This window comes from Oncorhynchus clarkii, chromosome 3 (genome assembly GCF_045791955.1).
Source record: "Oncorhynchus clarkii lewisi isolate Uvic-CL-2024 chromosome 3, UVic_Ocla_1.0, whole genome shotgun sequence".
In the NCBI taxonomy this organism is placed as follows: Eukaryota; Metazoa; Chordata; class Actinopteri; order Salmoniformes; family Salmonidae; genus Oncorhynchus; species Oncorhynchus clarkii.
Window position 1 is genome coordinate 67,602,609 of NC_092149.1, and position 27,836 is coordinate 67,630,444.

At 41.9% G+C, this 27,836-nt stretch overlaps 1 protein-coding gene and 1 pseudogene across 13 annotated transcripts in view; one reads left to right on the forward strand and one right to left on the reverse strand.

Annotated features, from left to right (window-relative positions):
• The first annotated feature begins 944 nt into the window (after positions 1–944).
• Positions 945–6,972, forward strand: LOC139385894 (S-formylglutathione hydrolase-like; annotated as a pseudogene).
• A 247-nt stretch (positions 6,973–7,219) lies between these two features.
• LOC139402040 (leucine-rich repeat and calponin homology domain-containing protein 1-like) overlaps positions 7,220–27,836 on the reverse strand; it is a 119,721-nt gene continuing 99,104 nt past the window's right edge. The window contains exons 14-20 of one of the 13 annotated variants that reach the window (XM_071146122.1): positions 27,336–27,452; positions 25,787–25,856; positions 24,454–24,570; positions 15,261–15,370; positions 15,003–15,140; positions 14,812–14,889; positions 7,220–10,402 (exon numbers count right to left, since the gene is read on the reverse strand). In XM_071146122.1, coding sequence (XP_071002223.1) covers positions 10,289–10,402; positions 14,812–14,889; positions 15,003–15,140; positions 15,261–15,370; positions 24,454–24,570; positions 25,787–25,856; positions 27,336–27,452 — 744 coding nt within the window. In that variant the 3' untranslated portion in view covers positions 7,220–10,288. Of the gene's footprint in view, positions 10,403–12,412; positions 12,927–14,174; positions 14,477–14,811; positions 14,890–15,002; positions 15,141–15,260; positions 15,371–24,453; positions 24,571–25,786; positions 25,857–27,335; positions 27,453–27,836 lie in introns of those variants that run through there. The other 12 variants (XM_071146097.1, XM_071146132.1, XM_071146152.1 and 9 more) reach the window with 12 other exon arrangements.

Sequence of the window (27,836 nt, forward strand, 5' to 3'; positions counted from 1 at the left end):
TACCTGTGCTTAGCTCCATTCTGTTTACTTTTTTATCCTGAAAAAACTCTCCAGTACTTAACAATTACAAGTATACCCATAACATGAGCAGCCACCACTATTGCTTGAAAATATGGAGAGTGGGACTCAGTAATGTGTTGTATTAGATTTGCCCTGAACATAACAACACTTTGTATTCAGGACAAAAAATGTATTGCTTTGCCATATTTTTTTTTTTACAGTATTACATTAGTGCATTGTTAAAAACAGGACGTATGATTCTTTTCACTCAGTCAGTTAGGTTTGTATTGTGGAGTAACTACAATGTTGTTGATCCAACCTTACTTTTCTCCTGTTAAAGCCATTCAAATCTGTAATTGTTTTAAAGTCACCATTGGCCTTCCTCTCCGGCAACTGAGTTAGGACTGGGTGTATTGATACACCATCCATAGGGTAATTAATAACTTCACTATGCTCAAAGGGATATTCAATGTCTGTTTATTTTTTGGCCCATCTACCAATAAGTGCCCTTCTGTGCGAAGCACTGCAAAACCTCCTTGGACTTTGTCTTTGAATCTGTGTTTGAAATTCACTGTTAAACATTATTATTGCAACTTATGTGATGTGTTAAGCAAATGTTTACTCGTGAACTTATTTATGCTTGCCATAACAAATGGCTTGAATACTTATTGACTAAAGACATTTCCACTTTTCATTTTTAATTGATTTGTAAAATTTTCGAAAATATAATAATTTCCCTTTAACCAAAAAATCTTAAATTTTATCCATTTTAAATTCAGGCTGTAACAACAAAATGTGGAAAAAGTCAAGGGGTGTGAATACTTTCTGAAGTCACTGTAAAGGATTCATATACAAGCACATGCCCAGCTGCATAATCATAAAGAACCTTATTTGACAAGAGAAGGGCCCTCAATCCAAATGGCTACTTGACACTTTTACACAGAATGCATGTGTCACCAACAAAAGTGCTGGCGAATGAGGATCATTCAACCATCCACAACAGCGAGATGGCTGAGGGCTTCTTCAAACTAGACTGTAGCCGAGCAAGGTTTATTTTGAGCTGATGAGCATTTCCACTTTGATTATGCTGCAGCAACTTAAATGACCTCAGGTCTGTAAGACACATCATTATATTGGAGAGAGCTAATTATTCTGCTGATTAACGTCATCTCGCTCCAGCGAGCTTCTTGTTATTCCAAGGTTCCAATTTGTTTTTGGATGAGGCGTGTTAATACAGGTACCAATATAACGTATTACCGCCAGCCCTGATTGCATTCGGGGAGATGACCCACTGGGCACAGATGTCAGTTCCACATCTACTTTTGATTTACATTTGATTGAGTTGTCAACTAACGTGAATTTAACTTGAAATTAACACAAAATGTCACCATGTCATTTTTTACATGCAGATATGTAAGCATTGTTTATTCCAGGAAGCAATTGCTATCTGGTAGTACATGATTTTAGTTGAATGGTTTAATTACAGGAAGTGAATCAGACAAGTAAAACACATTTGACATATTTTTAAGAATAATACATAATAATTAGTAAGGCAGACAGACAGACTGATGAACAGAGAATAGATCATGCTACTATTTGTTTCCTTTTTTAAGTCATACATTTTTAAATTATGTTTTTCCAATAGGGAGACAGCAATAGTTTTACAGTTTACTCAGGGGCCTCTCAACATTTCTTTGACTACAGCGCCACCCTTCGGTGGCTTGTCGTCATATACTTGTAGAATGGAGATGGAAGGGGATGCGTCCTCATGACGTCTTACGTTAACCACACGCTGGACTCTGGAACCCAAACAGTGGGGAAGTAGCCAAAGTGAAGTTATTCCCTTCAGTCGTAATTTAAACAATGCATGTCAGTGTACATCATATATCATTATTTGCAATGTATCTAGCTATAATCACAAAGTACAAGTTACGGGAACATGCAAAATTGCAGCTTGCTTGTAGGATAGGAATGGCTAGAATAAGCCCGACAGCTATACATAAACCTATACGATGTTGCACATTCTCAAATCAAATCAAATCAAATTTATTTATATAGCCCTTCGTACATCAGCTGATATCTCAAAGTGCTGTACAGAAACCCAGCCTAAAACCCCAAACAGCAAGCAATGCAGGTGTAGAAGCACGGTGGCTAGGAAAAACTCCCTAGAAAGGCCAAAACCTAGGAAGAAACCTAGAGAGGAACCAGGCTATGTGGGGTGGCCAGTCCTCTTCTGGCTGTGCCGGGTGGAGATTATAACAGAACATGGTCAAGATGTTCAAATGTTCATAAATGACCAGCATGGTCGAATAATAATAAGGCAGAACAGTTGAAACTGGAGCAGCAGCACAGTCAGGTGGACTGGGGACAGCAAGGAGTTATCATGTCAGGTATTCCTGGGGCATGGTCCTAGGGCTCAGGTCCTCCGAGAGAGAGAAAGAAAGAGAGAATTAGAGAGAGCATATGTGGGATGGCCAGTCCTCTTCTGGCTGTGCCGGGTGGAGATTATAACAGAACATGGCCAAGATGTTCAAATGTTCATAAATGACCAGCATGGTCGAATAATAATAAGGCAGAACAGTTGAAAGAAACTGGAGCAGCAGCACGGCCAGGTGGACTGGTGACAGCAAGGAGTCATCATGTCAGGTAGTCCTGGGGCATGGTCCTAGGGCTCAGGTCCTCCGAGAGAGAGAAAGAGAGAATTAGAGAACGCACACTTAAATTCACACAGGACACCGAATAGGACAGGAGAAGTACTCCAGATATAACAAACTGACCCTAGCCCCCCGACACATAAACTACTGCAGCATAAATACTGGAGGCTGAGACAGGAGGGGTCAGGAGACACTGTGGCCCCATCCGAGGACACCCCCGGACAGGGCCAAACAGGAAGGATATAACCCCACCCACTTTGCCAAAGCACAGCCCCCACACCACTAGAGGGATATCTTCAACCACCAACTTACCATCCTGAGACAAGGCTGAGTATAGCCCACAAAGACCTCCGCCATGGCACAACCCAAGGGGGGGGGGGGGCGCCAACCCAGACAGGATGACCACATCAGTGAATCAACCCACTCAGGTGACGCACCCCCTCCAGGGACAGCATGAGAGAGCCCCAGTAAGCCAGTGACTCAGCCCCTGTAATAGGGTTAGAGGCAGAGAATCCCAGTGGAAAGAGGGGAACCGGCCAGGCAGAGACAGCAAAGGCTGTCGTTCTGTCTGTAATGTACAGTAGCTGCATAGAATGGAATGCATCCTTTTAAGACTTTTTGCCCCGTGAGTTTACCTAGCGCTTTCCAGAGGCTGCATGCATTCAAGTTGGTGCTTTTTGCAGATGTTATTGTTCAAGTTGGCTACCTAGAGCGTTGACTGTATTGATCAGCGTATCGTCAGCAACGCAAAAAGAAAAAGTACTTCCGGGTCAAGGAATTTCAGAAACATTCAAAATAAAAGTCCCCCACGTATCAGTGGAAACGTGTCAAAAACGTGCATTTATAATTGTCTACACATTAACGTTGAGTCAATTTGGGTTTTAAAACATGTTCCAAGGTCAAATAAATAGCCACAATGCAAATCACTGAATATGGAATCATATTGACATATAGAGCAAAAACTATTAGTGCCACAGTAAAAATATTGTAGGGTCTGTAGAATGTATATATTGTGTCATGTCATGGGTTTCTGGACTTTTACTGTGGTCAAACAGCTTAAAGTGGGTTGTCTGGACACTATATGTTACAAATATAGCACTGTACAGGGAAAACAATAGATTGTGTGTCCATAATTGTGTGTCCAGTCTACTCACTAGAATCCCTACAATACAAAACAGGTCATAGGAAATGTTATGTTGACATTTGCACCATGGACAGCTACACTTTTAGAGTTGTCACTGTCAGCCTATCTCCAAATACATGGCAAATATGTGACCCAAAAGCATATTCATGTGATGTAATATTTTAATAATTGCAAATAAACTGGGGTGGAAAATACTATTTGCAGGAAAGATTAAAGAGTCCAATCCTTACTGGGTAGTGCATTTTCAATATCAATTTTCAGTGGCTCAGAAACGGATATAAAAAGACGCATCTTAAAATAAATGGATACTGTAGCCATTCTTCATGCAAGATAAAAATAGTTATTCTGGACACTGCGAATGCACTAGATTTCCATGTCTCATATTCAGGCGATATCACACATTCAGAGGAAGATGGTATATAAAGACATCTCGAGCTCCAGAGATGGACCAACTTGCATTGCCATTACATAATACTGCCGCATATAAGGTGCACAGGGAATTAATAGTCAACGCCGACCTCCGATGTTTGGACGCTCAGAACAGAAGTGACATTGGACTAGATACATCAGTGTTCAGAAACATAAAATCTGAACAACGCACAAATAAATAACTTTTTGGATTCTGATTAAATCAATTCACTGCAATTACTGAAAGAAAAACTTGAGAAAGAAACATCGGCACAAATAATAGTTTCTCCTGTACAGTGCTATATTTGTACCGTATTGTCCACGCACCCCATTTTAAGCTGTTTAGCCACAGTAAAAGTCCAGAAACACTCCATTTATCAGAACCTTGTGAAATGAGACCATATATAGATTGTACTGAGCCTACTGCGTACTCCCCTACCCACTTTTACATTGGCACAAATCATATTTCTCTCTATATAAGCCCATATGTAATGCATATGGAGTGATTTGCATTGTGGCCCATGTAATGGGCGGAGTGAAAGGCCAGCAACACTCAAATTAACACCATACATAGATTCTGAGTACTTCCCACCCCACTTTTACATCGGCACAAATGATCGTTTTTCCTATACAGTGTTATATTTGTACATAGAGTCCAGGCACCCAATTTTAAGCTGTTTGACCACAGTAAAAGTCCTGCAACACTTCCTATTATTTAGCTTTTTGTTCAAACACATCTGATCTGTATTCTAGGGACCCTAGTGAGTAGACTGGACCCTGGTTTTATAGACACAATCATATATTTTTTCCTGTACAGTGCAATTCGTTTGTGCAATACAACAAAAATACAGTAATACTTTTCTTAAACATTACATTTCAAAATTGAATCCTTGAACAATATCACCAATAAATAAGCAAGACTCATATAATCAAAATAATTAATTGTATATTATGTTCTTGACATTCATTTACTTAAGCTCCAACCATTTCTCAATGTGCTCCACCATATAGGCTTTACCTTATTTATCTTAAAGTAGTTTATATTTAGTAGTTTAGTTTAGATTTTACCCATTGTATTTATAATTTGTTCATTTAAAAAAAACGTGTTTACAGAATTTTAACATGCATTGATTGCAAAGCTTAAAAAAATATTTATTTCGTATCATTATTTCGTTTTATCACAAACCTTTATTTTGAAAGCAAAGTCCGAAAACCGGAAGTTTTCATGTGGCTGGTATCTAGCTCGTGTATTTTTGGGACCCTCTTCTTGGTTGGACCCTTCATTGTCGAGTTCTCTGCCCTGGCTGTCCAATGACATTCGAACAATTTTCTATTCTAATTTTGCATGCAGTTGTGGACTATGAGCCGCGACTTTCATTTTTAGCATGCATAACATTCTAGTAGTAGTTTAAAAAAAATGCAATGTTATATTTTAATCAAAACTTTTGCAGCAAGATTTTTTAAAGATTTCCAATAATTATGTAACACTTTCTTACATGGGCTTGTCAAAGGTAACTGAACTATGACCCTCACTCAAGTGGCTACCAGAAGGTAAATCTCACGTGACTATAGCCACATTTGTAATACATTAATGCAGCACACTGCAGTTTTTGAATTAATTTCGTTTTATATATTATATACCATTGATTTCGAATCCACCTTTGGTGGAAAACTAGTCATAAATGTAACATAATGCATGTCTTTGTCCAGCACTGAGCTCAAGTGTCAAATTAATTTTGATCTACCTGCCTCCCAAGACTGAGAATGGGAAGTGTCCTGTCTTGTACTGGTTCTCAGGTGAGTTCTACAAACTAACATAAATGTATGATGAACTACCATCTGCAGATAAACACACAGTATCTGTATGGATTTGACTCTGAGAATGTTAATGTGTCTGTACTAACCGGGATTGACTTGCATGGAGCAGAACTTCATCACCAATGCTGGCAGTCAGCAGGCAGCTTCTGAGCATGGAATCATCATCGTTGCTCCAGACACCAGCCCACTTACGACCAATCGCACACACACTTATCACTCCCACCCTCACTTGTTCCCTCTCTTTCTGTGGTGTTCCATCTGCAACCCCAGCCAGAAGGCCTTCAATGGGTACCTGGGAAAAGACAAGAAAGCCTGGGAGGTATAGTATGGGGGTGGGGGGGGTTGAAGAAATCAAAGGGATCAATTCACACTAAACACCAACTAGAGATCCCTGCTGGCGGAATAGAATTCCAGACCAATAAATGGAATCATCCCGCTCTCCAGGCGTATGATGTCACGGTGCTTGCAGTGTCCTACTCCGGCCCTCAGCTGGACATCCTGATCGACCAGGGCAGTGATGACTAGTTCCTGTCGGCCAGTCATTTGCTTCCTGACAACCTGATCGCCTCCTGCTCAGAGAAGATCCCTGTGGTGTTCAGGCTGCAGCCGGTCAGTGCTTCCACCCAGTGGCCAACTACAGCAACTGTTTGATATTTAACAATTTAATATGCTGTACTTTAGTTTGGAATTGGAATTATTGTGTATTGTACCAGATTAAGTGTTATTGTAATGTCCGTGTCGCCTTCAGGGCTACGACCATAGCTACTTCTTCATCAACGACCACATTAAGCACCATGCCAAGTTCCTCAACGCTTAAGACCATGACTGCTGGACCAGAACCCAACCAGGCGTTCTCCTCTATGCCTTCTCCTCTCAACTGTGCACCTGCTACTATGCACCTATCCCATACAGAGAGACGTAGGTGCCTGGTGAACTGACATTAACCTGATACGCCTGGTGAGCTGAAATGAACACACCTGCTGTGTTCAGTCAAGCTGAGAAAAAGACAATAGTGAGAGCAGGATGTTTGTTAAGAGGAGCTTGCTTGCCACCCACATGGTCACTCCAACTGGATAAAAACAAAAACAAATGTTACTCCTTTTGATTACATTTGTTTCCATCTTATGACCTTAGGCTCACACACTGACATCTGAGACCAATACAAAACACATGGACTAAAGACCAAACATAAGACTGTTTTTTTCAGATAAGGTCTTTACTCAAAGTGATGAGAAATATATACAGTATTCACAGAAGTTACGGTGACGTTAAAGGGGTGTTTCATGCAATCAAATCCAAATTGCTGTACAACAAATACACCAATTTGACAAAAGGTACAAAATTGTATGTGGTACATCAAAATGCAAAACAAACATACAAAAAAAAACATCACTTTAAAATAAATGTCCTCCCAATCATAAGTACAAAACTGAGTACAAGCTTTCAGGACTATGTACAGAGAAAGGTAGAAAACAACTGCTCAACACTCAGTCAACAGTTACACTGTGGTTATAACATTTCTCACAATGATATAGTTCAAATTCATTTCATATTATGCCATACACACATTTCTAAATCAAAATGGAGCTCAGATTTGTTAGTTGCCAAAACAAACAACTATAAATACTTATTTTTAAAGTGCAGATCATTTCAGGCCTGTAGGCAGCCACACAGCCACTCCCAAAGGCAGGTTGGCATTTATTGTAATGAATCTTGCCCTGCAGGCAGCTCTGCAGAGTGGTCACTAGCTGGCACAACCACAAAGTCATATCAGATTTGAACCATAACCACACTGCTAACCCTAATGCCCAACCATACATTTAAAAACCTATTATTTTTTTTCAATATAGCCAACTTTGACTTTGCAGCTGGCCCATCTAGCATAAATTCTTAATTCTGTCTCCAGGGCAAGATTCATGACAATAAACATCAACCTCCCAAAAGGTCAAAAGAATTGAATGACTAATCAATGAATAGTAAAGTAATGATCTCTTTTCATGTAAAGTCCCCTCGTTAAGTTTCTAAAAAGGTTTGCAGCGCATGGCCCAAACCTCCATAATGACTAAAAGTGAAACAAACTACACAGCAACGTTCTCTTAACAAATATCCCTGTCACATTTCCCTTCAGTCTCCACATCGCTCTGGTCAATCATAAAAATATTGAAGGAAACGTTAGAACTGGGAAAAGGGGATACTGGTATTTTTACCCATTAGTAGTTATATTTAGCTAAGTGGAAAGGCAATTACTTTGAGTATTAAAGTAGGATTAATGTGCATATTTTTTAAATATTTGTTTATGCATTGTGAATTATTTTAAATATAAGCGACATTATATACAGGTAATTGACCAAATAAATGAAACACGTGAGTAAATGAGGGATACAAAGTATATTGAAAGCAGGTGCTTCGACACAGGTGTGATTCCTGAGTTAATTAAGCAATTAAAGACATCTCATCCTGCTTAGGGTCATGTATGTAGAAAAATTCCCAGTTGCCCATCATTTTAAGTGTGTGTGTGTGTGTGTGCGTCAGTCACCAGATCTCAACTCAATTGAACACTTATGGGAGATCCTGGAGAGGCGACTGAGACAACGTTTTCCACCACCATCAACAAAACACCAAATTGTGGAAGAATGGCATTGCATCCCTCCAAGAGTTCCAGCCAAGGCGCATGAAGTGTATTGAAGCGGTTTTGGCAGTTAGCTGTACATGAATTGTCGTACTGTTGTAAATATGATTACTTTGCATTATAGCTATGTTAACAAGATCACTCCAGATCCTGATTCTAAGAGATTGTTCACTTTGCCTGAGAAGTGTGGCTGATTATGTATTGCACGGACTGTTAGTTTAACTAAAATATTTAAGAAATACTATTAATAAAGTTATAAATACTTTCTAAATACAAAACCCACTTGCACAAACCATCATCACATTACAGCTTCACATCACCACTTCTCATAAAAAAAGATATTACCATACTAAAGACATTAGATCATAAGTGGCTCTGAAAAAAAACTGTTTAGTTGTTTTGGCAACTGTCAAATCTATCCAGTGAAACATTGTGTTCGATTTTACTGCTAAGCTTAAGCTTTGGATACCAAGCTGTAGAAAATGCATTATATCTGTACAATAAAAAAAAAAACACTGCTCACTCACACACACACCTAGTATGCTTATATTGGAGTGTTCTGCTGTTTGTGTAGTAGTAGGATATTGGGCACTCAAGCACTACTCTTCAGATGCTGCCAACAGTGTCTCTAAATCAGTGAATGCATTTCAGTTACTTTGCTGGTCCTACATGACCACCTGACATGGTCAGCATCACCAGACACTTCAAGGCTATTTAGCAGTAAAGAATGTACTAGGACATACAAACCCATTCATTCACTCTTTTTCATTCCATCTAACTCTTTTCTTCTGTCTCTCACGCATGCAGTCACACACACACACACACACACACACCACACGCAAGTAATACCATTGACAAATAAGCAGTCTAGGGAATGGATCATAACAGTGTAGTAAGCCTCCCCTGAGTTACATACCCACAGATTCCAATTCATAAACACCAGGTTCCCACAATCTTAGGACAACATTTCAACCTCTACAGACGAGGTGAGAGACAAATTCAAAGTAAAACATACAGTATACAGAACTATACCTAAAATATATTAGCTATTAGAGAAAAATATTTGGGGGATTATTTTCAATGGATACAACTCTCAACCACGTGGCCATATTTATTATAAATATCTTTAAATAGGGAAGCTGTAGCAGAGAGACCGCTATGTTGGAGTGTTAGGTGTCTAGTCTGAAATTAGTGAGGGTGATAATACCTGGCCTTAGAAATAGAGGGGTAGAAACTGACAGCCCATGAAATGCATAGTCAATCATACAAAGTGCAGCATGCTAGAAGTTGTTGTAGGCAGGGTTCAAGCTACAGGAGTGTCCAAGGGTACTGGAGGCTCCCATAACAAACCAGGGCACTCCTGTAAGAATTAAAAACCATCAATGTGGACACCTCTGTCAGCTTCGAATATCCACATTAGTACAGCCCACTACTGAGTTTTAGGGCACCCCATGCATCACATTATAACTTCAAACCATGGTTGTAAGAATCACGAAAGGAAGACTGCGATATAGGCTACAGTCCCTTGGAAAAGGCTATTTCAGGAGGTACAATGGCAACGATGTTCGTCACTTTGACAAAATGAACCCCAGACTAAGTGGTGTGTGTCTGTCTATATGTTGGTCTCCTTCCCTCTCACGTGAAGAGAGCCTGCTTGGTTGAGGTCTCATCCACCAGCGCCTGGACCGTCACGCTCACCTTGATCATACCCTTCTCCTCTAGTATGTGATGAGGCAAACACAGCTTATCCTGTCGAGGTTCCACACACAGAAAGAGCAAGAGAGTGCGAGAGTGGGGGGAGGAGGGAGCGAGAGTGAGGGGAGGAGGGAGCGAGAGTGGGGGGAGGAGGGAGCGAGAGTGGGGGGAGGAGGGAGCGAGAGTGGGGGGAGGAGGGAGCGAGAGTCGGGGGAGGAGGGAGCGAGAGTCGGGGGAGGAGGGAGCGAGAGTCGGGGGAGGAGGGAGCGAGAGTCGGGGGAGGAGGGAGCGAGAGTGGGGGGAGGAGGGAGCGAGAGTCGGGGGAGGAGGGAGCGAGAGTCGGGGGAGGAGGGAGCGAGAGTCGGGGGAGGAGGGAGCGAGAGTGGGGGGAGGAGGGAGCGAGAGTGGGGGGAGGAGGGAGCGAGAGTGGGGGGAGGAGGGAGCGAGAGTCGGGGGAGGAGGGAGCGAGAGTCGGGGGAGGAGGGAGCGAGAGTGGGGGGAGGAGGGAGCGAGAGTCGGGGGAGGAGGGAGCGAGAGTCGGGGGAGGAGGGAGCGGAGATAGTGAGTGGGACAGAAAGAGAGAGACGACGAGGCAGAACAAAACAAGTCAATCAAAAAGACACCTCAATGCAACTATGGTGATGAGTGAACATACAGACAGTACAGGTGTATGTGGAAGTATACTGAATAACCTATATGAAGAAACAGCACTTAATTCATCATCCCCCTTCAGAGAACAGCAACACAGAGACCGAATAGAATAACCCCAAACTGTACATTTATTACCAGTTCCATTTACACCATCAGATATACAAGTCAGAAAAAGCCTCAAGGTCCATCAAAATCAGCACTGACTGAGTTAAAACACAACCAACTAATAGTATACAGTAATGGCAAACCAATTGCACTCCAACATAGTCGCTGGCAAGGTTGACATGACAACAGTGAATAAGCTAACAGAGTTAAAAGGAAAATATGGATAGAAACGGATGGACAGTTTGGGGGAAATTGTGGACACTACATCCATGGCTTTTAAATTAAGTCAGAAAAGAAAGCTAACCCTCATTGCTTTAAATTCAACTACAGACATACATCAATCAATGGACAGTAGCAGCACTGCTGGCCTCAAAGTATCAAAGTTCTCATTTAAAGGAATGAGCTTCTTGTACAGTTCACATATTACTGAACACATATCATATTCACTAGCCCTTCAACATAAAACCTCCAGATTAGTCCGTTCTGTAATATTGCATGTGCAAATGGTTTGTATGTTTACAAATGATGGATCTTTCCACACCTTGTATTCAGTCCAGGTGCTTGGGAGTAAGAAAGTTGGGTAAAATAAAACTTCCATCCAATTTACCCTCTTGGGGTTTTAAAATAAGAAACGTAATATATGGCCTGACAGAATAGACAGAATAGTACAAGAGTATACATACTGAACCGTAGTCATGTAACTACCCCAGGGTAAATACACTATATTAGAACGAGAGTAAGGTAGAGTGGTAGAGAGGTGCAGTAGTGATGTGATTATTGAACTTTATTTAGTGACAGTGTGCCGTGTGACATTTTACAGTCGTCATAAGTGTTGTGTTTATTAGGTCCAAACCTATACACTGTTTGTTGTGTCTTTGTCTCATGGATGGCATTACTACTGAGCGTTGCCATTTCCTTCAAACAGACATACAGGTGTAAATACAGTTGATATAATGTATCTGAGGAGTCTTGAAGAGACTGACAAATGCAACAAAAAAGCTCCAAGACCCAGCATGATGGAGGAGCTCTACTAGTGCTCTGTGCTTACCTAGACTGGACCCAAACTAGACAAGCTGCATGGAAACAAGAGACCGTATGACCACATGGGGAATCAGTGTGTATGACCCCATACCACGTGTCTGTGACCCCGGAGGGCATTAATAAAACGAACAGTCTGACATGACAGGCTTGACTTGACGCATTGGCCAAAGAGTTGTAGAGAGACTTCAGGTAACTTTTGTGTACAAGCTCCAGGATTCTTTTCCACAGTTGGAATGTGTGTTATTGGTGGGGACAGTATACGAATGCATGTGTGTGAGGTTGTGAGTCGGTATTTATTGGAGTTTAATGGTGCGCATCTGCAATCTGTGCATGAATGCAACTGTGTATGAGAGACACTTTTGTGTGTGAATCAGACAGAGGAGAAGAGCACAGAAACAAGAGGTTGAAGAAAAAGAGGAGGATTGGGGAGGAGAAGTGTTGGCACATGCGGAGGGCAGGGCTGAGAGGAGGGCGGGCTTTGACAGGAGATTGACAGGTAGTGTTACGTCAGCTCACTCCAGCTATAGGCCACAAACAGCAGGAGAAGACAGAACATGTGTAACAAGCTCGAGCAAATCAGGTCCCACGGCTGCCATGCTGGAGGCGGAGCCTGGGCCACCTGTGTAGAAGCCTCGGGGGCAGGGGTTGAGTTTGGGACCTCTCCCTGTCTGTCTGAGTCCCGCCCCTCTGTGGGGGTCTCCATGGCGACCAGGGCGCACACGGTGACCCGGATCGGCCGCAGGTGACACTGGATGATGTCATAAGCTGAGCAGAGGGAAGACTGAGGGCCCAAGGAGGAAGAGGAGGAAACATACAAGGAGAAGAAGGAATGAAAGGAGAAGAATGACAAACAGGGGAAAGAATGATACAGATGGATAAAAGAAAAGGGGTCACAGAGGAACATCAACGGATATTGCACACGAAGAAGAGAAATCCAGTCAGATAGAAGTGGAGGAGAACAATGAGACAGGGAAGAAAAACAGAAAATACCACAGGAAGAAGGAAGAAAATGGGAAGGGAATGCCAGGAAAAGACAAATAAGGGGTAGAGATGCAGAGTAGAGGAAGAGAAGAAAGAGGGAGGGTGGTCCGGCAGGAAAATAGAACAGAGAGAAACAAGGCAGGATGTTAACCGGTGGGAACAGAGGTCAAGGTGTATTTATGTGCAGGGCTGCGCAGGCGTGGGTTACCAGGGCGACGTGTAGGGCTGCTTTTTGAGAGAGAGAGCGAGCGTGTGGGTGAGTGTGTGACTTACATTTATAAAACTGAACTCTGTCTCTTTCAGAAAGCAGGCCATGCTGGGGTGTGGAGCGTTAGGAGCAATGAGGATGCGGGTGGTGTTAGCCAGCTACACCTTCGCTTGCATTCGCTAGCATTAGCTTTCAATCCAGCGCAAAGTACCTGTTTCAGTGAGGCAGCGACATTTCAGCCAGCAAGCAGCAGTAGAATCAGCAGCAGGATCACAAGCTGGCTAGGGCCAGGTTATACAAGGAGAACCAGACTAGCCACAGCAAGCAAGCAGGAGGTCTAAGGAAGCAGCCAACAGTCTCACTGTTGGTATTGGTACTGCTGTGCATTCTGCTGTACAGTCCCAGCAGGCTACTCAAACAGTGAACAAAAGGCAGTTTTTGTAGTGTGAGGTTTTGACACAGCAGGGCTTACTACATCATGGTAAGAGTCCCACTACCACTGTATGTATAACCACTGGGTGACAGAGACAGTAGTTATAATTACTGACTATTTACTAAAGGAGAAATCAACACAGTAATGAGTCAGCAGGGTCAATTTGATTCTCACACACACGCACACACACACATATTACACACACACACACACACACACACACATATTACACACACACACACATATTACACACACACACACACATATTACACACACACACACACACACACATATTACACACACACACACACACACACACACACACACCATCCCATGCACACAGGACATCTTTCAGTCAAGTAAATTCTATAACATTTCTGCCATGTTTTTCTGCAGGCTTTGGCACTAGCTGGGGTCAGAACCAAGCAAGAGCCAGGTCAAAGTTCTAAAGTATAGAGGATGCCCAAACTCACTACGAGTAGCGATGATGACAGCATAGTCCAGTGCGGCGATGATGATGATGATGAAGCTTTAATGCAGCTTTAATGCTTGTGTCATCAATGCATCTCAGAGGAGGAGGAGTTGAGGAGGATGGGAAGGTGATTGGCTAGATGTGCCAGTTCTGGGATCAAACTCTGTGCTCTGACTGGGCAGATTGTTTTGAGGCGATGATTATAAAGTCGTTTGGTCCCGATATCAAATACATATCCTAGAACGGTAATACGGTATAAAATACATTTGTTGTAGACTTATCAAATGGTCTAGTCTCATCCCAGCACTAGCAACCAGCCTTTCTGAACCTCAATACTAGTGTGTATAGTATCTGTGTTCTATACAGGCTGTGTGTTCACTGATCCCCAGTCAGCCCACCCACAACTTGATTCCAAACCCAATGATGCACTGTGGCTTTTATTCAAATTCTTAACAGATCGAAGATCAGTTTACCTCAGTTAAATCCTAACTAACAGTGAATCTGAAATACAGTGGCTGATTCAGGATCAATGAGGTGCCACTATCTAACAGAAAGGAGGGGGTGTGTCTCACCTCAGGAACGCCCATTTTCCTACAGGCATCCAGGAAGTTCTCTACGTTCCGCCGACACTTGGCCATGCTGAGTTTGGGCTGCGGGGTCACACAGAAAGCAGTGCTCAACGGAGACTAATTGTCTGTAACAAAAATAAATCACCCATTCCCACTTATTCCTCTTTAACCCCTCATTGACCCCCAAGACGTACCACAGCAGGCGAGGGCACATGGATGCTGACCACGGAGCGTGGGCGAATGTGATTGGCCAGATGGCATAGCACCACCCCGTCCATGAGGGAGGAGCCTAGGTCTTCAGGAAGAGCCACCTTCAGTCTGCTCTCTATGCTCTGAGGAGAGACAAGAGGGGTAAAAACCCACTCACCTTAACACACACACAAACTGAGGACATAATGCTAATACTGGGGAGTTAACTTCCAGAAGCGAGAGAAAAAGAGAGAGAAGCTCACGTCTCTGAGTTGTTCCATCAGCTCCAGCTCTTCTCTCAGCTGTTCCATCTTCCTCCTCATGGTGAACTGAGGGTCAACAGACTCCAGGCTCTTATGGGTCCTCAGGAATACTGCCCCCAACATGCAGGAGGAGAGAACAGCCGCCACCCATTAGACAGGAAGTCAGTAACTAACACCTACACATATTGTACTGTACATATAGTAATTCACACCCACACTTCACACCCATACAACCACACATACTGTAGCATACATACAGTGCCTTGCGAAAGTATTCGGCCCCCTTGAACTTTGCGACCTTTTGCCACATTTCAGGCTTCAAACATAAAGATATAAAACTGTATTTTTTTGTGAAGAATCAACAACAAGTGGGACACAATCATGAAGTGGAACGACATTTATTGGATATTTCAAACTTTTTTAACAAATCAAAAACTGAAAAATTGGGCGTGCAAAATTATTCAGCCCCTTTACTTTCAGTGCAGCAAACTCTCTCCAGAAGTTCAGTGAGGATCTCTGAATGATCCAATGTTGACCTAAATGACTAATGATGATAAATACAATCCACCTGTGTGTAATCAAGTCTCCGTATAAATGCACCTGCACTGTGATAGTCTCAGAGGTCCGTTAAAAGCGCAGAGAGCATCATGAAGAACAAGGAACACACCAGGCAGGTCCGAGATACTGTTGTGAAGAAGTTTAAAGCCGGATTTGGATACAAAAAGATTTCCCAAGCTTTAAACATCCCAAGGAGCACTGTGCAAGCGATAATATTGAAATGTAAGGAGTATCAGACCACTGCAAATCTACCAAGACCTGGCCGTCCCTCTAAACTTTCAGCTCATACAAGGAGAAGACTGATCAGAGATGCAGCCAAGAGGCCCATGATCACTCTGGATGAACTGCAGAGATCTACAGCTGAGGTGGGAGACTCTGTCCATAGGACAACAATCAGTCGTATATTGCACAAATCTGGCCTTTATGGAAGAGTGGCAAGAAGAAAGCCATTTCTTAAAGATATCCATAAAAAGTGTCGTTTAAAGTTTGCCACAAGCCACCTGGGAGACACACCAAACATGTGGAAGAAGGTGCTCTGGTCAGATGAAACCAAAATTGAACTTTTTGGCAACAATGCAAAACGTTATGTTTGGCGTAAAAGCAACACAGCTGAACACACCATCCCCACTGTCAAACATGGTGGTGGCAGCATCATGGTTTGGGCCTGCTTTTCTTCAGCAGGGACAGGGAAGATGGTTAAAATTGATGGGAAGATGGATGGAGCCAAATACAGGACCATTCTGGAAGAAAACCTGATGGAGTCTGCAAAAGACCTGAGACTGGGACGGAGATTTGTCTTCCAACAAGACAATGATCCAAAACATAAAGCAAAATCTACAATGGAATGGTTCAAAAATAAACATATCCAGGTGTTAGAATGGCCAAGTCAAAGTCCACAGATTCTCGATTGGATTCAGGTCTGGAAAGAACTGAAAACTGCTGTTCACAAATGCTCTCCATCCAACCTCACTGAGCTCGAGCTGTTTTGCAAGGAGGAATGGGAAAAAAATTAAGTCTCTCGATGTGCAAAACTGATAGAGACATACCCCAAGCGACTTACAGCTGTAATCGCAGCAAAAGGTGGCGCTACAAAGTATTAACTTGAGGGGGCTGAATAATTTTGCACGCCCAATTTTTCAGTTTTTGATTTGTTAAAAAAGTTTGAAATATCCAATAAATGTCGTTCCACTTCATGATTGTGTCCCACTTGTTGTTGATTCCTCACAAAAAAATACAGTTTTATATCTTTATGTTTGAAGCCTGAAATGTGGCAAAAGGTCGCAAAGTTCAAGGGGGCCGAATACTTTCGCAAGGCACTGTAAATGCATACTGCAATATTCACTGACACAGAAAACACACTTTCACTTACAAGTGGATGAGTAGCTACTGTTACCGTACACTTGCATAACCCCTTATTCATATCCACTAATGCAGATGCACTCTATAGTGCTGGGCTCTGGGCTGCATTCATTGCCATGGAAACAGTCATCTGCACTGAGGAGTGAATGTGGAAGATTGAGTTTCCTAAAGGCGTTCCACTTAGTCAATCCTGCATACCAACAGATGGTATAGCAAGCCCTCAAGGAACTGATGGAACTGAAGATTCTTATCTTACTGTACATTAAAAGCAGAAGTCTTCTCTCATTGGTATTCTATTCAAATCTCAAATCAGTATTTTAAACTGGGTAAGCACAAAATATGGAAGTCAAAGCTACAGAGAAATGTGTGTGTGTGTTTTTTAAACTGTGTGGGAGGAGGAAATGTAATCAGAGTGTGTGTGAAAAACAGGCATGGCCTATGATCACATTCTTAAACGTAGGACTGAATCATTTACTAAACCAGTCAGTGGCCTATATTCTAGTCATAAATCTCCCCTGCAACAGCCACCATATACAGCTTAGTGACACACCACATGTTCAGTAGCTCTGCTTTGTGATACACAGTCAGACCACATGAGGGAGCCCAAGAGTCACTGGATAGTTCAACCCATGCTTGGGGAAAAGGGAAGGAGAATGCATTTCTGAAGTATTCACACTAGGCCTTAATAACACGGGCCCATCTCATCATCTCTCGCAGGGAAATGGCTCCTTGAGGGGCTATCCAAGGAAGTTAGAGATAAACACATACAGGCCTCATCCAGAAGCATGACTGGCTGATAACTATCAGAGTGGGTAGAGGGGAACAGCGAGGGGCGATGGTCACCCTCCACTTTCGCCATAAAGAGAACAGGATGTTGATCATTAGAGGTTGTAAATGTGGTTAGCAAGAGGTAAGAGTAACATTTAACAATACAACAATGGAAAGAGACATGTTACTTTTCACACAACATTTGGATTTGACATATTTTGGACATCAGAGCAACCTTGAGGAAATCATATTTGAGTCCTAAAAGGATGTTCCTATGATAGGGAAGATATACAAAACCTTGCAGAGCCCATATCCAACTGACAATCTCATAAAGAAAATAGGACTTAAAAAGACCTGATGTTGAGACAAGATGGAGGGAAAGTTGGAGCATAACTAATGAAATTACAGTTAACTAAAATGTATGTTCACTCCAGTGTATAATGTATAGAATGTATTATATACAAGAGACAATCCAGTGTATAATGTATAGAATGTATTATATACAAGAGACAATCCAGTGTATAATGTATAGAATGTATTATATACAAGAGACAATCCAGTGTATAATGTATAGAATGTATTATATACAAGAGACAATCCAGTGTATAATGTATAGAATGTATTATATACAAGAGACAATCCAGTGTATAATGTATAGAATGTATTATATACAAGAGACAATCCAGTGTATAATGTATAGAATGTATTATATACAAGAGACAATCCAGTGTATAATGTATAGAATGTATTATATACAAGAGACAATCCAGTGTATAATGTATAGAATGTATTATATACAAGAGACAATCCAGTGTATAATGTATAGAATGTATTATATACAAGAGACAATCCAGTGTATAATGTATAGAATGTATTATATACAAGAGACAATCCAGTGTATAATGTATAGAATGTATTATATACAAGAGACAATCCAGTGTATAATGTATAGAATGCATTATATACAAGAGACAATCCAGTGTATAATGTATAGAATGCATTATATACAAGAGACAATCCAGTGTATAATGTATAGAATGTATTATATACAAGAGACAATCCAGTGTATAATGTATAGAATGTATTATATACAAGAGACAATCCAGTGTATAATGTATAGAATGTATTATATACAAGAGACAATCCAGTGTATAATGTATAGAATGTATTATATACAAGAGACAATCCAGTGTATAATGTATAGAATGTATTATATACAAGAGACAATCCAGTGTATAATGTATAGAATGTATTATATACAAGAGACAATCCAGTGTATAATGTATAGAATGTATTATATACAAGAGACAATCCAGTGTATAATGTATAGAATGTATTATATACAAGAGACAATCCAGTGTATAATGTATAGAATGCATTATATACAAGAGACAATCCAGTGTATAATGTATAGAATGCATTATATACAAGAGACAATCCAGTGTATAATGTATAGAATGTATTATATACAAGAGACAATCCAGTGTATAATGTATAGAATGTATTATATACAAGAGACAATCCAGTGTATAATGTATAGAATGTATTATATACAAGAGACAATCCAGTGTATAATGTATAGAATGTATTATATACAAGAGACAATCCAGTGTATAATGTATAGAATGTATTATATACAAGAGACAATCCAGTGTATAATGTATAGAATGTATTATATACAAGAGACAATCCAGTGTATAATGTATAGAATGTATTATATACAAGAGACAATCCAGTGTATAATGTATAGAATGTATTATATACAAGAGACAATCCAGTGTATAATGTATAGAATGTATTATATACAAGAGACAATTCATTGTATAATGTATAGAATGTATTATATACAAGAGACAATCCAGTGTATAATGTATAGAATGTATTATATACAAGAGACAATCCAGTGTATAATGTATAGAATGTATTATATACAAGAGACAATCCAGTGTATAATGTATAGAATGCATTATACAAGAGACAAAACGCTCTAATTCTACAGCACAATGGCAGAGTCATGTCTTAAGTGCAAAACTAATAATGACTCAATAATCCATGATTTCTGGGAATGCTATTAAAGTTGGCTGTCAGAAGTATTACAATGTGAACTTACTTTGAATCTGTCTGTCTGCATATTTCAAGGCATAGCATATGGGGGTGTAGTGAGATACCAAATGGGCTGGACGATTCTTTTGAAATCAATCCAATTCGCTATCATTAATACAATGGAAAAATCTAATTATTTATTATTGAAATATAAAAATGGCATATGGGTGACCGAAAAATTATTGGTGCAATTTATGTCCAGGTGGCAAACAATAATGCAGGCACTAGGGATGGGGGTGTGAGCATGGGGGTCTGGGCAGAGGAGATGTAGTTGTATGGGTGTGTCTTTAAGTTGTTGTTTCTATGTTTATGTTTGGAGTAAAAAAAAAATATGAACAAATTATCTACATATACACACAGTACCAGAAAAAGTATGGAAACACATACTCATTCTAGGTTTATCTTTATTTTCTTTTTTTTACTATTTTCTACATTGTAGAATAATAGTGAAGACATCAAAACTATGAAATAACACATATGGAATCATTTAGTAACCAAAAAAAGTGTTAAACAAATCAAAATATATTTTATGTTTGAGATTCTTCACAGTAGCCACCCGTTGCCTTGATGACAGCTTTGCACACACTGACATTCTCTCAACCAGCTCCGTGAGGTAGTCACCTGGAATGCATATCAATTAACAGGTATGCCTTGTTAAAAGTTAATTTGTGTAATTTTTTTCCTTCTTAATGCGTTTGAGCCAATCAGTTGTGTTGTGACAAGGTAGGGGTGGTATACAGAAGATAGCCCTATTTGGTGAAAGACCAAGTCCATATTATGGCAAAAACAGCTCAAATAAGCAAAGAGAAACGACAGTCCATCATTACTTTAAGACATGAAGGTCAGTCCATACGGAACATTTCAAGTAAGGAATGGAAGACCCCGAGTTACGGCTGCTGCAGAGGATAAGTTCATTAGAGTTACCAGCCTCAGAATTTGCAGCCCAAATAAATGTTTCACACAGAGTTCAAGTAACAGACATCTCAACATCAACTGTTCAGAGGAGACTGTGTGAATCTGGCCTTCATAGTCGAATTGCTACAAAGAAATCACTACTAAAGGACACCGATAAGAAGAAGAGACTTGCTTGGGCCAAGAAACTCGAGCAACGGACATTAGACTGGTGGAAACCTGTCCTTTGGTTTGATGAGTCCAAATGAGAGATTTTTGGTTCCCAACCACCGTGTCTTTTTGAGACGCAGAGTAGGTGAACGGATGATCTCCGCATGTGTGGTTCCCACTGTGAAGCATGGAGGAGGAGGTGTGATGGTGTGGGGGTGCTTTGCTGGTGACACTGCTGTGATTTAAAATTCAAGGCACATTTAACCAGCATGGCTACCACAGCATTCTACAGCGATACACCATCCCATTTGGTTTGTGCTTAGTGGAACTATCATTTGTTTTTCAACAGGACAATGATCCAAAACACACCTCCAGGCTGTGTACAGGCTATTTGACCCAGAGAGTGATGGAGCGCTGCATCAGATGACATAGCCTCCACAATCACCCGACCTCAACCCATTTGAGATGGTTTGGGATGAGTTGGAACGCAGAGTGAAGGAAAAGCAGCTAAGCAGCTAAGTGCTCAGCATTTGCGCGAAAAAGCATTCCAGGTGAAGCTGGTTGAGAGCATGCCAAGAGTGTGCAATGCTGTCATCAAGGCAAAGGGTGGCTATTTGAAGAATCTCAAATATAAAATATATTTTGATGTCACTACATGATTCCATATGTGCTATTTCATAGTTTTGATGGCTTCACTATTATGCTACAATGTAGAACAATAGTAAAAATAAAAGATAAACCCTTGAATGAGTAGGTGTTTTAAAACTCATGACCGGTAGTGTGTGTGTGTACACACGTTGAAAGTCACTGAGCTTTTCAGTAAGGCCATTCTACTGCCATTGTTCGTCTATGGAGATTGCATGGCTGTGCACTCGATTTTATACACCTTTCAGCAACTGGTGTCCCTGAAATAGCCGAGTCCACTAATTTGAAGGGGTGTCCACATAGTTTTGTATATTTAGTGTATGTGTGTGTATAATAGCAGAGCATTCATTTTTTCCAGAGTAATAGACACAGATTGGGCCTCTGAGGGCACACACTGATTTGTGAGGGGGTCAGAGAAAGAGAGAGAGAGAAAGATTAATATTGTGTGTCATGCTTTGAACAACAAACCCAATTTAACCCTGTCTAATGGCCGCCCAGTGGCGTTCTAGCCCAGAAGGAAATCCTGTATCAGAGAGGAAGTCTAAAATCCTGGTTCCTCTCTAGTCAGGGCTGCTACTGTGTGACATCACCGACACACAGAGAATACAACTGTCAACAGCTGTTGTTGTTTATGAGTTCAAAGGTCAATAAAAGCGACTGCACCATACATACATTCAGTATCAGTACAGTCATTCTGCTTCCTCGTTCAGCCCTCAAGCATCTACACACAAACAGGTTGTGTAACTGTGCTACCAACGACTGGTGCTGGTGTGATGCTAGACCAGGGCTCTCCAACCCTGTTCCTGGAGAGCTACCCTCCTGTAAGTTTTCACTCCAACCCTGTTCCTGGAGAGCTACCCTCCTGTAGGTTTCTACTCCAACCCTGTTCCTGGAGAGCTACCCTCCTGTAGGTTATCACTCCAACCCTGTTCCTGGATAGCTACCCTCCTGTAGGTTTTCACTCCAACCCTGTTCCTGGAGAGTTACCCTCCTGTAGGTTTTTGTTCCAACTCCAGTTGTAACTAACCTGATTAATCTTATCAACCATCTAATTATTAGAATTAGGTGTGCCAGATTCGGGTTTGTGTGAAAACCTACAGGACGGTAGCTCTCCAGGAACATGATTGGAGAGACCTGCCCTAGACACACTTGGAGTTGGAATGGTGCCCTTAGACTGGGTTCTGAGAGCTCTTTGGCTGTTAATGAGGTCAGCCACTCGTGATCTATTGGTTACTGGTGATGTCACCTCCCTGAGGCCTGACCCGTTTACTGGTGATTGGTTATATCTTCATTGAAAAACAAAGCTATCACCACTGTTCTCACTTCTTGGGAATTCCATGACCAATTGTCCAACATTACTGCTCCTTGGAACACTCCTATTTTGTTTCTTCAGGACATTCTTTTTGAATGTCTTTGTTATTATAATCTACCTATTGAACTATTATCATTAGCAACGGGAGAGTGATAAAAAGTGAATGTTGACTTTGAATCCATGCTGATATCATAAAAGCGCACCCTTTCAACAATCATGTAACATGAGTCGCCCTGGGGGAAATGGCTGTCGGCAACTTTCTGTTTCCCTCCTTATGGAAGTGGGATATCCCCAGTGAGACCATTATCTAACAGTTAAAATATAAAACTATAAATACCATGAGCAATAGAAAGAAAGCCAGGGGAGAGGAACAGCAAGATACTCAGTTCGTACGTACATACTGAGCTGAGTGAGTGGAGGACATCAGATATCTCAGTACCCAATCTGCTTTCCCACCAATATCAGTCCTGGCATGAAATATACTGTGTCTGTGTTTAATTGGTTTTCCAACGGCTATAATGCACTGTTAGGCAGAGCCCGTATCAAAGGGGACTTAATGGAGGGTGGCGTCTGTGTGTGTTGCCAGATCTGGACTGTGGTTGTACTGGGAGTGAACATACGGTCTGATAATGACTGCAGGAGGAATTAACTATTTCTCTCTGTCAGACAGAATGTGGTAATGTCCAGAGCTAGATAAAATACATCTGTATGTATAAATGTGTATGTGCATTAGAGAGTATCTGTGTGTGTGTGTGTTGTTGGGTGGTCTTGGAACTAGCTTCTGTATAGCAGACCCCCTTCCAATGTCTTCAACCACATTGATGCAGTGGCGTACAGACACATGATTTAACTTTTACCATGTGCAACCACCACCACAACACACTTGCCAACATGAGAATAGATGGAGGGATGGAAAGATGAAGGAAGAGGAGGAGTGTGTGAAGTGTGGAGGCTCTCCTTTGATCCTCTGGGCCTCAGAGTTCTGCAGTGGCACGCACGCACGCACGCACGCACGCACGCACGCACGCACACACACACACACACACAGGGAACGAAGTAATCGAAAACACCCCAAACATGTGGTCCAAGGCACAGATGTGACTGCAAAAGTACAGTGCACACTTTCATCACACTCACCCATGGCTTGGAACGAGTGATAGAGAGAAGATGAGAGATCAGAGTGTAATAGGTAGAAAGAGTTACAGGTGGAAATATAGAAAAAGGAAACAGTGAGAGAAAGAGTTGAGAGTGAGTGAGCGAAAGAAGGAGAGAGAGAGAGAAACAGGGAGTCACACAATGGAAATGGTTTGCAAACATCTGACTTTATCTAGTTATGTTTGGTTTCGAGGCCTCCGATTGGCCAATTAGTTGGGAGGAGTGACCTACCACTGCTGTGCATGCCTCCATCGCCTGGTCTAGGGGGAGTGTCTCTATCGATGGACAGGGCCTGTGTGAGGAGGGGGCGGAGACAGAGCGGGGGCGAGCAGGGCATTGAGGCGGGGGCTAGAGGAAGAGGGGCGGAGGGCAAGGTGGGCAAGGTATAGGGGGAGAGGCCAAGTAGAACAAGACAGATCCATTCCAAAACCACACCCACCCCCCGAGACACCAGAGAAAGTTCCGGGAAAAAAACAGTTTGAATTTTAAAAGACAAGGAAACGAAACAGGCAGCAGCAGTTGATAATCGCATGCAAAGGCAGGTTGGGTTAGATAAAGGGGTGTGATTGGAGGGAGAATTGATGTAAGAGGGGGAGGAAAGGAAGAAACAAAGGAGATGTGAAAGATGCCATGAAGAAGAAAAAATACATAAAAGAAAATAAATCAATATTAGTGCCATTTCACAATACAGATTTCATGACATGCTGTTAATGGTAGCAGGTAGCCTACAGCTAAATTTGACACGCTACAGCTGTAGCCTACTGTACGTAGCAACTAGCTGGATGAATGCTAGCTCTATTTCTACAAGCAGCAAATATCAGATGCTAGAGTCGTTTCAGTGAACCTGCACCCAAAGCCATCTGACCCTGAGCAGTACCAAACAGGTACAGAGGATTTGTAGAGGATTTTTTTTCTCAACTCAGAATCTGTGGACCTGCTCTGTTCCACGAGAGGTAGCTAACCAGTCCTCCAGTTAGTTAGCTAAGAGATGGACGACACCTTGTATGCGTCTTCCTCCATAGCCCCTCTTTGGGATTGGGTGCAGAGTACTCACATCCACGCCTTCTAAGCAAACACACATCACTTTTTCCATATTGTTCACACAGCATTACAGAAACATTGTGGGAGCATTGCATGTTAGCCAGGACAGGGCTGGTAGACTCTACAGCACGGCCCAACTGCTGCTGCTGCTTTACGGGACTTGAGCACAGAGGGTGTTATGAGATACCGTGCGTCTCAGAAGTTCTAGTCTGAGGGGAACAAGTTGGGGTAGTTGGGGTGGCGACGGACTCTTGACCATTGGAGGAACTGCCCAGGTCTTTCTTACCTTGGGATAATCTTATAACCCCATAAAAGTAGGATCGAGGTGTGGGAGGATTTGGGGGAGAAGCAGAGCGGATCAAGGGCATCCATGTCTTTATGTTGGAGTGAAAGGATGGATTTAGGGACAGTAGTATCATGTAATTATGGATTGTGGTAGGTATAGAGATGTACCCATCCCTTCACCCACCCACCCATGCCTCTACCCACCCTCCATACTGTGCCATTCCCAGCCTGCACTCACCAGAACGGGGCTTCAGCCCAAAGGCAGGGGTGGTAAACGTGGGACCTCTGCCTGGAACTCTGTCTTCTCCCTGATAGAGAGTCCATGGGAGTACAAACATAAAAGGTTAGGGACCCTCTTATCCAGAGTACACTTGCATAATACATACACATTGTCCAGGTCTATATGGGCAATTGGGGACAAGACAGCTGGTGTTGAATTGTGTGTATATTTGTGACCTCTGTGTGTGTGCACTGTGTATGATGTACGTGTGCAGGATTTTGATTGGAGCTTGGCGTCCTATACTATGAAACACTAAAGATGACCTCTGAGCTGGCTTAACTAGAGCACAACTCACCCTGTTCCTTCCTCTGACCCTCACCCAGATTGACTAGCATGGCCAGTTGTCCTCTAGCTTGGATTGGTTAATACATCTCATGGGTTGCACAGTATCTAGTGGTTTGGTAATATCAATATTGCTTCAACTCTAAATTAGTTGATTGTGCTGAGGTAACTGTTGCTACGACCATGTAGCTCGTATTGGACAGGCTGTCGCTATGTGGTGACAGTGCTGGCTGTGTGCACTGTTCCCAATAGTGGGCCCTGTCTCTCTCTCTCTCTTTGTGTGTGTGACAACGCTATGGCATTGTTGAAGATTTTTTTTAAAGAATTGACATACAACGAAGTCTTGTTCTCCTTGTTATGCTGTTGTACCTCCTCCCTTGGTGCTGGTCTATTTCAACTACAGGGTTGTCAACTCTCCAGCTAGCACTTTTTTAATGACATTAAACCAACTTTTAAGCTCAAAAGCATTTGTTTAGGTCTTGAAAGTGTGTGAGCCAATCCCAGTCTTGCTATGAAGGATCGGAAGTTTCTGGGCAACATTTATTGTTATATAAAGTTTCTGGGCAACAGTTACCATGGTATTGAAGCAGACTGGGGCGGGGTTAAATCCTCATGTTTGTAAACTATTGGTCAACTTCACAAACTACTAACTATATCGCCATGCTACATACAACACACAACTAAATCTCACACAGTCAACAAAAACACCAACACTACACACAAGCACCTGCCTCAAATAATTCCCTTCATCTACCTCTAGAAGCGTAAACAAAAAGGTAAGATCAAAGTTAGACATTTAAAACAGCAGACCGACACACAGATTTAAAAGGTCATGAGGTGACTAGGTAACAGGATAGAGGTCACACCAGCAAACACAACTACTGGTCACGAGACTGAATCCTAACTTGAGATCCAAGTAAACAAACGTTCAAGCAATCTTGCATTGAAGTCAATGGCAGATTTTTGAGAAAACTCAAGTTACAGACAGATCTTGAGTTAGGATTTGCCCTCTAATGTCCTTAACCACATATCTAGGATCAGCTACCCCTACTATAGCCCTCGTCTGAACTATGTAATACTTCACACAAAAACTGACTTGGGACCAGTGGTTAAGAGCATGAAGTGACCACACACACACACACACACAAGATGAGGGAAGTCAGAGGCAGGGATTGGCTGGTAAGCCTGAGGGGAGTGGCCATCCATGGCTCGTTACTAGGTTTACCTGGTTGGAAATATGTGTCTCATATTGTTGGCATGCAAGCTGGGCCTCCAGCCTGGCCCTCTCTAGAATCAACTCTCGTTTCTTCTGGAACTCAAAGCCTCCTTCGGGAGTGTCCCACTAGATAGAACATACCAACCGGTGGAACTTATTTGTACATCTACTTAGTACACTGTATATACACACAAAAGTATGTGGACACCCCTTCAAATTAGTGGATTCAGCTATTTCAGCCTCACCTGTTGCTGACCGGTGTATCAGATCCAGAACACAGCCATTCAATCTCCATAGACAAACGTTGGCAGTAGAATGGCCTTACTGAAGAGCTCAGTGACTTTCAAATGTGGCACCGTCATAGGATGCCTTTCCAACAAGTCAGTCCGTCAAATTTCTGCCCTGCTAGAGTTGCCCCGGTCAACAGTAACTGCTGTTATTGTGAAGTGGAAACGTCTAGAAGAAACAACGGCTCAGCCACAAAGTGGTAGGCCACATAAGCTCACAGAA